Source organism: Rhincodon typus, chromosome 25, assembly GCF_021869965.1.
Source record: "Rhincodon typus isolate 14 chromosome 25, sRhiTyp1.1, whole genome shotgun sequence".
Lineage (NCBI taxonomy): Eukaryota > Metazoa > Chordata > Chondrichthyes > Orectolobiformes > Rhincodontidae > Rhincodon > Rhincodon typus.
Window position 1 is genome coordinate 2,333,825 of NC_063356.1, and position 10,080 is coordinate 2,343,904.

Genomic DNA, 10,080 nt, shown 5'->3' on the forward strand with positions numbered 1-10,080 from the left:
TCCGACAGTGCGGCGCTCCCTCAGCACTGACCCTCCGACAGTGCGGCACACCCTCAGCACTGACCCTCCCACAGTGCTGCACTCCCTCAGGACTGACCCTCCCACAGTGCGGCGCTCCCTCAGTACTGACCCTCTGACAGTGCAGTATGTGATAGTCAGTCTGTGTTCTGAACTCAGTCCTTTCTGGGTTTGACCTAACTGCATGGACTCTGACTGAAAGGGGATCATAATGCTGACTGATCACAGACCAATTCTGGTTGAAAGGCGTCCGATTCATTGCTGAGCATTCCCTTACAGATATGGACCACTGACTCAGGGTCTGACAGAACTGGGCAGTCTTCACATCAAGCTGCAGTCAGTAAGTTATCTGATGGATATTATATTATATGATAATTAATATATCACCAATGGATAGTGAACGTAAATACTTTAAGTAATCCTTTGATGACAATCAGAAAAGCAGAAGTGAAGGAGGTAAATAGGGATAATGCTTTTACCAGAGAAATCTATTGTTCATAGACAGTGGTTACACAGCCAAATCCATGTGGTTATCCAAAATGCATTTGGAAGCAAAGTGCAAGGGTTCATATGCTGGAAGGGGTCTACTGCCCCTGTCCTGGGAGTATTTGATGGACAGCCTGTAGAATCAGCTTCACTCTGTATTTAACCTCATGCTGCCCCTGTCCTGGAGTGTTTTAAGTGTAGAGAAAGTTTTACTCTAACTCACACTGCAGTTATTCTGGGTGACTGTAATGTCATATTATTTTTTTCCTATGGACCAACAGACAATATAAAAAGTGTAAGTTGAATCATCTTGTGTTACAGGCTCAGGAGTTTATCATGACCAGCTCCCGTAGCGTTCAAAGCATTCAGAAGCAATTGGACCAGATCGCAGCTGAGTGGTGCCAGAGCCGAGATATACATCATGAAGACAACACGTGAGCACGGTTTACTTCAGAAGCTGGAACCAATGAGGATTATGGCACTGACGGAGGTCATTTGGCCCACCCTCTTTCTGCTGGCCCTTTGCTAGATTCATAAACTAATTCCATTCCCTTGCTCTTCCCATCACCAGACATCAATCCCAAACCAGTCACAAATTACACTGACCATGGAACAGATGGAGAAATAGGGAATGTGTGAGGTCATTCATTCTGGCTGTAAGCATGAAAAAGCATTGTTTTGAAAGGTGTAAAAATTGGAAATATTAATGCCCAGATAAAGCCTCTCTGGTGAAAAGAAAGGAATGTTAGCGTACAAGTACATCAAATGATGAAGAAAGTCACTGCCATATTTGCCTTTACTGGCAAGGCTTTGGAGTACAGGAATAAAAGAATCTCATGCACTGTACAGAGGCTCTGGTGAGACCCCACTGTGCGTGTGGTTTTGATCTTCATATTTAAGGAAAGATAGACTTGCATTTGAGGCACCACAGCTAAGGTTCACTAAATTGACCTCTGGGATAAGATGTTGTCTGATAATGAAAAGCTGAGTAAATTGAGTCTATATTCTCTGGAGTTTAGAGGAATCAGACTGGATCTCTTTGAAATATTAAAGATTCTAAAAGGCTTGACAGGGGTGACACTCAGACTGTTTGCCCCCAGACTGGGTTATCGAGAACATGGGGCACTTTCCAGACTAAGGGGCAGATCATTTAGGAAGGAGACAATGAGTATTTTTTCCATTGAAAAGGTTGTGAACCTTTTGAATTTTCTAACCCAGGGAGCTGGGATGTGTTATCATTGAATATATTTAATGTGGAGGTGGATAGATCTTTGTTCTTTCAGGAAATTGAGGAATATGGGGATTGGGTGGGAAAGTGAAGTTGAAATGCAAGATCAGTCATGATTAGATTGAACGCTGGAGCAGAGTCATTGGGCTGAACGGTCTACTGTTCCTATTTCCTATGTTTGTAAGTTCTAAGCCAATTTTCTCACGATCCTTCTGTAGCCCAGGATCAATCCTAAACTAATCCTGCTTTTTGCTAACCATCCTGAATTAGTCCTAAGCTAATGTCCATTCAGGTCTCCACCGTTGTCCTCTATCAATCACATATTAAACCCACTGCCCTGCTCTCTTTCAATAACCCTGTATCAAATCGAAATATGTAACATATGCCACTCCTGAATTCACCTTGTTTCCTCTGATTGACCTTAACTGTATCAGGTTGGGTGTAGAAGGAAAGACACAGTCAGTATTGTCCTTACTTGAAATCAGTAATTATCAGTAACTGAAAACCAAAAACATCCCAAGTATAGTTTAAAGTGAATTTCTTAACAACATGACTAATACATGGTCACTTCACTCCATTTCAAACAGAATATTACTCTTTTATTAAGTGCCTTTAAAAGCACAAACCTATCCATTTATCAAAATTCACACCTCTGTAACTGGTTGGGTTATGTTGAGCAGGAATTTCTGTTACAATTGCTTTCAGTGCCTGAGGATTTGAGAAGAGAAGAATAAGTCAGGTTTCTAGCTCCTGATAGTGGCTCAGCCAATAGTACTGCTGCCTTAGAGCCAGAAAGTTCTGGGTTCAAGTCCTACTGTGGTGTTTTAAGCATTTAAATAGCACTGATACTCCTGCAGTGGTACTGAGGGAGTGGTGCACAATCAAAGTGCTGTCTTTTTGGATGGAACATTAGACTGATACTAGCTCAGTCAGCCCTTAGAGGTAGATATAAAAAATCCCACAACACTATTTTGGGGTAGTATTTAAGCTCAATCAACATCATTCAGACAAATAGACCATTCTCATGTTGCTGTCGTGCGATCTTGCTGTGCAGCTCACCACCACCATTTCAAGGGCAACCACAGAGAGGAAATAAATGCTGGACCAGTTAACAATGTCCATGTCCCACAAGTGAATAAAAAAAGGTTAAAAATTGGTAGCTGCATTTGCTACATTACAACAGTGACTGTGTTTCAGAAATGGTACACTGGCAGGAAGGTGTTCTGGGGCAGCTTGATCTCACGGTAGGGGCAATGTAAGTGCGAGTTCTTCATTTGATGGTCTCTCACTATATTACGTGAAGCTGTGTCCCTGTTTTGATAGTAGGTGACTACAGGGTCATATTGGTTGTGATGCCTGAATAACTCAACCAGCACTCCCTATCTAAACAGGTTCACAGAGAATGAGTGAGGTTCCGGCAACCCAGGAAGTAAAATGGAGCAATGAGAATTAAAGATGGTAACAACAGTTGAAAATGAAGAATAATTAATATTTCTGTTGTCTAATTATTTTGTAGAGTTGGAAAAGTGGAAGTTTTATTGGAGAAAGTTTCTTCCATTCACAGCCAGCTCAGAAAGGACAGAGTGAAAATGAGTAAGCAGCCAATTCATTACTACTTCGCATTCCTAACATTGGAGCCATGTCATAGTGTCAAATATGGTTCAGAGGCTGTAACTGAACATGAAGCAGCTGGTATCTGTACTCCTCAATCTCTCCTCCAAGTCGGGAGGTTGTGAGGCTGTCCCACAGCAAAGATTTGGCACTAACCCTGGGCAGCGGTGTTGAGAGAGCACTGCACATGCACGGGTGCCATTTTTCAGATGAAACATTAACAAGGCCCTTTGCCACCTTCTTAATTGACATAAAAGTTCCTGTGTGCCTCATAAAGCAGAAGAGTTCACTTTTAAACATTTATCCTTCACTGAAGATCAGCAAAGGCAAACTAGCTGAATATTTTTATTCCATTGTTGTTTGTGGGATCTTACTGTGTGTGAATTGGTCTGTGTCCTACATTATAGTGACTGAACGTCAAAATTACATTACTGCCTGAAAGTTCTTTGGGACAATCCAAAGGTTGTCAAAGATGCTATATTAATGCAATTCTTTCTACAATCATTTCTCTTTTAGCTTTTAGGAAGAGTAAGCCATTTCATCCCCGAACCCCACCTCAATTCCCACATCGACCCTTACAGCTCATTCTGGAATACGTTTCCTCAGCTACTGGCTGCTCTTCTCATTGTTCCAGCTTCACTTGGAAGACATGCTGATGGCTACTTGACAGCATAGAGCCAGGGTACAGTAAAGGGAGCAGGGCATGAGGCCAAACCCAAAGTTGTCTTTCACTCAATGCCCAGCACATGCCCCCAGTCATCAAATGGAAATCAGTGAATGAGTCCAGTGGGGGCCCAGTTTAACAATGCCTACATATTAGAAACAGACTTTACTTGCATCAAATACTGAAAATCACAGTGACCCTCACTATCCAATACTTGTTCTTTTTCAGAACTTCAATACAATGATGAGCAAATCCATAAATTTGAGAAGTAAGTTGTTTTTATAACTTTTCTTGTTTCAGTTTAAAAGTGTCAGTTTGACTCTGTGGATAACAATCCTGCCCCTGACTCTGAAGATTGTGAGTTCAAGTCCCACTCCAGCAATTTTTTTGCATGTTGTTTTGGAGTGCTGCATTGCCATAGGCACCATATTTCTGAAAAGCTGCCAAACAGATGTTGTTTTGTGATTCAGTTATATATCAAAGATCTCATGGAACAATTAAATAACTGTGTTTCCTCTTATCCAACATTAGATGTAGTTCTACAATTGGACAGAAGTTGCTGAATAATCCTGTCAGTCAGACTCATAATGTGATAAGCTTGCATGCATTGGAAGCCATATACATTAAACGTGAGGCCCTGTTCCTTTTAGGGAGAGGGAACATGTATACACAGTGCACCTGTTTCAACTCCAGACAGCTATTCACTGGTACATTTCTCAGGACAATGCTTTGACCAATCAGAGTCAATCCACCTGATTTAAAATTTAAACAAAGCCTGGCTGCTCCCTATTAATCAGACCCACAGCAACGTGGTTGACTCCGAACTGATCTCTGGGCAATTACGGATGGGCAATAAATGCTGCCTAGCCAGCGAGGCCTTCATCCTGTTAATGAATAAAGAAAGAATAAAGAAATTAATTGGTGCATTTTCCATGGCAGGAACTCTATCAATCGGAGTCCACTTCCAAACAGTTAGTACTGCCCTCTGTTGCAGTACAAATATTAGGTTTTCCATTAAATTGATGTTCTTGCAAAATGTCCTGATGGAGTGCAAGTCCAAAAGTTTGAACAAAATGCATCTTGTTTTCAGCAATGCTCAAGTTCTGTTGTACCAAACAACTACTGAGAAATAGATGGATTTCATTTTTAAATCCATTGCTGGTCATGAGATTTGATGTGAGCAAATTCACAACAAAAATTACCTCCATAAGGTGTTACCACAGAGAAATGTTGTATAAATTCAAACTCCTGCCTACTGCAGAATCCACTTGACTCCCAGTGACATTACTGATTCAGAGCTGGTGGCAGTATGGCACATTTCATAGAAAGTACAGAATGCCATTGTATCTGTACTTCCATAAAAGACCTACCACACACCACTGTTCTTGAACATTGCCCTGCAATATTTCCCATTCCAAATATTTATCTAATTCTCTTTTGAAAGTTATAATAAAATTTAACACCCTACCAGACAGAACGTTCAGATCACAACTTGTTGTGTTTGTATATGTTTTAAAAACAATTCTCATTTCTCATCCGGTAGACGTTTTCCGAAACCTTAAATCTGAGCCTTCTGATAATCCATTCTTGTGCCAATGGAAATCCAGTGGATCAGGAGAAACAGTCAAAATCCTTCTTCATTTTTAACATCTCTGTTAGAACTCTGCTGACCCCCTCTTATGCAGAACAATCCCAGCTTCCAGTCTCTCCACATTCACTGAAGTCCCTCATCCCTGGTACCATTTTGGCAAATCTCCTCCAAGATCTTGACATTGTCCCTAAAGTATGGGGCCCAGAATTCAACACAATGTTCTATCTGTCTTCTGGCCATTCGTTTAAAGAAGATTTGCAGTTGTTGTTTTATCTGCCACCCTGGTGGGTATCTGAAAAACTAAATGGAGTGATTTGGATTTAGACAATAATACAATCCCATTGTAAAACCTTTTGTGTATATTTTAACAATTTTGTTGGTGTCCTGAACTCTGGACTTTGCACTTTCCCTTGCAGTTATATTGTCCATCCTAGGGACATCTTGCATTCTTAGTATTTCTTTAATGTTCCAGGATCAAACTGGGAATGCATGCAAAGAAGGTGCAGATGTTAGTCAGAGAGGATTGTGTACAGAAATACCAAAAACTGTTGGCTTCTACCAAAGAATGGATGAGGTATGTGACTACGACTCCATGTGTGACTGATTACCAATGGATTACCAATGGAAATAATAGCTCGATACCCAAATTGGTCAAATGTCTAAAGGTTGGCATGATGCTAGTTATCCCAAGGACAGGTGTAAGTGACTCAAAGCCAGCTACATAGTAATGGAGAACAACTGGAGGTTAGAGTCTGGGTGTTGTTTTGAGGATTACTACCTGACAGCTGGTTGAAATCTGATGGGCAGTTGGATGATTATCTAGGGTGAAAATTTGAACCTGGTTTGGATAAGCAACCGACTGTTGCAGTCTATTGTTGAGTAGTTATTTTTAAGAGCATTGGCTTCCCATTGCACTCAGGTTGAGTTCAGGAGACAAGATCTTCACTGATTTTGGATTCTGCCCAACATGATACGCAGTGAATTCAAATTTTGTTTTCATAATCCACAAATATGTTTATAAAAGGGACTAAGAGGATGTTGAATTTTCAGAGAAACACATATTGATCATTCATAAGCAGAGAAGCTGGAAATAAAGGGAAGGAAACCTGCTCTACCCACCAAGGAATGAGCAATAAGGGTAGGCCATTTAGCTTCTTGAGCCTGTTCAATGAGATCATGGCTGATCTGTGGCCTAACTCCTCTACCTGGCTTTGGCCCATATCCCTTAATACTTCAGCTTAACAAGAATTTATCTATATAAAAACCGAACAAATCACGGATTTTGTAAATCAGAAACAACGACAGAAGTTGCTGGAAAAGCTCAGCAGGTCTGGCAGCATCTGTGGAGAGAAATCAGAGTTAATGTTTTGGATCCAGTGACCCTTCCTCAGAATATATCTATCTCAGATTTAAAATTCACAACAATCCTGGTTTGCAACTGTAAATGTCGGCCTTACCAGTGATACAAATCCCAGGAATGAAGATCCTGGGGCTCGTAGGGATTTGAGGAATGTAAATAGCATCACACATGGGTGTGAATGAATAATGAGATGGAAATAAGGGGTTGTGGGTGAAGGTATGAGTTGGACTTGTAACCACAACACATTTTGCAGGATATTCTGCGAGACCCGAAAGCAACTGACAACCTTCAAAAACCAGAGTGTGAACTTCATTCAGGAGCTGGAGAAACACCAAGCTCATTTGAACAAGGTACATTCTCTGACCCTAATAAACTCACTGAATAATAAAGGATGCTTTAAAAGACCATTGTGTCTGTAGGCAGACCTGTTCTGACAGGAATTAAACTCCATGAATTCAAAAAAAATGTTTGCTGCTCAAATGAGGAGCAATCCAACTTTGTAATAATATGTGATTCTGATTCCCAAATATCTGGTCGAAATATCTGAATTGGGCAAGATCACGATTAATTTGGGCACTGGCAGAAGATGGGGTGAAGGAAAGACTGCGGGAGTGAAGAATTATGTTGTGAACCTGGGATTTAATGAGGGAGTTGAGAAGTAGTGGGGAAAAGCTTTAGTTTCTGCACAGCATACACAGAGGTAGAACTAGGTATCTGAAGCTTCACACCAATGAGGGAGGAAAGCTCAGCATATAAATATTTGATAAAACATTGGGAAAGATGTCAGTTTCTATGATGGTTTGAAGGTGAAGGAAGTGGATTGTCAGAAAACACAACGTTATATCTGATTGAACATTCTGGGCTGTAGTAATTAAATGGAATGGAAAGTGGTTTGAAACTATTGGAATTTCACAGCAAAACTAGAGTTATCTTTGGCTTAATTACACATTTGTCATCTAGTGAAAATTAAAACTGCATTCAAACAGTGATCTGCTCAACATCAATTTAGAAAGAGCCATAGTTCCCACATAACAGATAAATCAAAAACAAAACCAGAAAATGCTGGAGAAACTCAGCAGGTCTGGCAGGATCTGTGAAGAGAAATCAGAATTAATGTTTCGGATCTGGTGATCCTTCCTCAGAACTGATGGTAGCTGGGAAAATGTCAGTTTATATGCAGAACGTAGGGTGGGAGGAGGGGGTAAGGAGTAAACAATAGATGGGGATAGAACCCAAAGAGACAGGAGAGCAGTTGGACAGACAAAAGAGTCAATAACGATCTGGCGAATAGCTGGAGACTGTTGGTGGCTAACAATAGATAGTGTGTAATGGCAGACTATAATATAACAAGTAAAAACCAAAAGAACTGCGGATGCTGTAAATCAGGAACAAAAACAGAAGTTGCTGGAAAAGCTCAGCCGGTCTGGCAGCATCTGTGAAGGAGAAAACAGAGTTAACATTTCGGGTCCGGTGACCCTTCCTCAGAACTGATTGCAGCTGGGAATACAATACAACAAGGCCTGGTATATGGGGTTGGAGGCTAGGACATAGGAGAGTTTAGGCCCTAAAATTAGCATCAGAACTGAAAGGAGCTGGAAAGTGGTAATTTTTTTAAAAATGCTGTTGACAGAGGGAGGAGGAAGAGCCAGTGGAACAGATGGTGAGGATGCCCAGAGTAAAAGACAATGGGAGTGCTAATGGTAATAAAGAAGTGACTGAGATGTAAAGTAGGTGTTAATGATAGGGGTGAAAAGTTAAAAAAAAAAGTCCACTCTGCTGAGAGTAAAGCCAATAAATAAACAGTAAATTAAGTCTTTCTGCAGAGCTGTGTGTTTTTATTTAGCACTGTGTACTGAACAGGGCTTAGTTGAAGTTTTTTTCCTTAAATGAAAGAATGACCAGAGTGTTTCCCCATGAATGTTCTTATCTCTGTCAGAAAATTCAGAAATTGAGTCCTGTTGCTACAACCCCATCAATTAGAACAGTGAGAGAACAGATGCATCTGGAAGGCTGAGCTACTTTAGTGTTTTACCTGATTTCAAAATTACTGTCTGCCCAGGTTAGAGAGTGAATGCAACAATCGCTTCTTAGTTTCAATAGAAGAACATCAAAGAACTGGTAGTAGTTTCTTTATTCAGGTCTAAACCTAAAGTCGCCATATCTCTGTGTGTCTGGGAGTCTCCAGGAATTGAAAATGACAATCTCCTCTTTCTTTGTGAATTGCAGATATTAGAGCAGGGGCTGCCGAGGCTTCAGGAAGAACAACAATCTGTGACCAAAATACCAGCGTCTAGAGACAACTCTGAACAGAAATGCATGGATATGACAATCAGGTGGGTAGCGAGGTCCCCGAATTGAGAGTGCATCGTATTTCCCAATTTAATACAAATTGGAATTATTCTGTTACATTGTCCCCTCTGGGAATCTGTACATCCATCATCAATCTGAAAGACTTGATTCCAAACCTCATTGACTCACCAAATAATACACATGCCCACCTCCATGCAGTGGGATAATGAGCAGCAGGGCCAGGATCCACCTGGATCACAGGCTGGAAGAGTACAACAGGTCAGACAGCATCCGAGGAGCAGGAAAGTCAATGTTTCGGGCTGAAACCCTTCGTCAGGACTGGGGAGGGTGAGGGGAGCCTAGAAGTAAATGAGGGGAGTGCTGGGGGAAGGGCATCTGGGATGATGATAGGTAATGCAGGTAGGGGCTTATTGTGATTGGTCAGCGGGAATAGTGGAGCAGATAGGTGAGTAGGAAGATGGACAGGTTAGGTCAGGTCAGGGAGGAGGGCTGGACATGGGATAAGGTTGGGGGAGGAGCGATTTTGAAGCTGGTGAGGTCAATATTGAATAAAAACCAAAAGAACTGCAGATGCTGTAAATCAGGAACAAAAACAAAGTTGCTGGAAAAGCTCAGCAGGTCTGGCAGCATCTGTGAAGGAGAAAACCAAGTTAACGTTTCGGGTCCGGTGACCCTTCCTCAGAACACAGTTCGAATAACATCCCACTGAAGGGTCCGGCATCAGTTGTGGAGATGTCACTAAGGAGTGGGATTTGGACTTAGTGGTAGTAGGAACTGCAGATGCTGGAGAATCCGAGACAACAAGGTGCAGG

General features: G+C 41.4%; 1 protein-coding gene across 2 annotated transcripts in view; it reads left to right on the forward strand.

Moving 5' to 3' along the window:
* The window catches only part of LOC109938939 (serine/threonine-protein kinase TBK1-like), a 39,922-nt gene that overhangs the window by 25,020 nt on the left and 4,822 nt on the right, over positions 1 to 10,080 (forward strand). For both annotated transcript variants that reach the window (XM_048612222.1, XM_048612223.1), the window contains exons 13-19: positions 298 to 358; positions 826 to 938; positions 3,249 to 3,325; positions 4,236 to 4,275; positions 6,071 to 6,172; positions 7,212 to 7,308; positions 9,185 to 9,291. In XM_048612222.1, the coding sequence (XP_048468179.1) occupies positions 298 to 358; positions 826 to 938; positions 3,249 to 3,325; positions 4,236 to 4,275; positions 6,071 to 6,172; positions 7,212 to 7,308; positions 9,185 to 9,291 (597 nt within the window). The remainder of the gene's footprint in view (positions 1 to 297; positions 359 to 825; positions 939 to 3,248; positions 3,326 to 4,235; positions 4,276 to 6,070; positions 6,173 to 7,211; positions 7,309 to 9,184; positions 9,292 to 10,080) is intronic.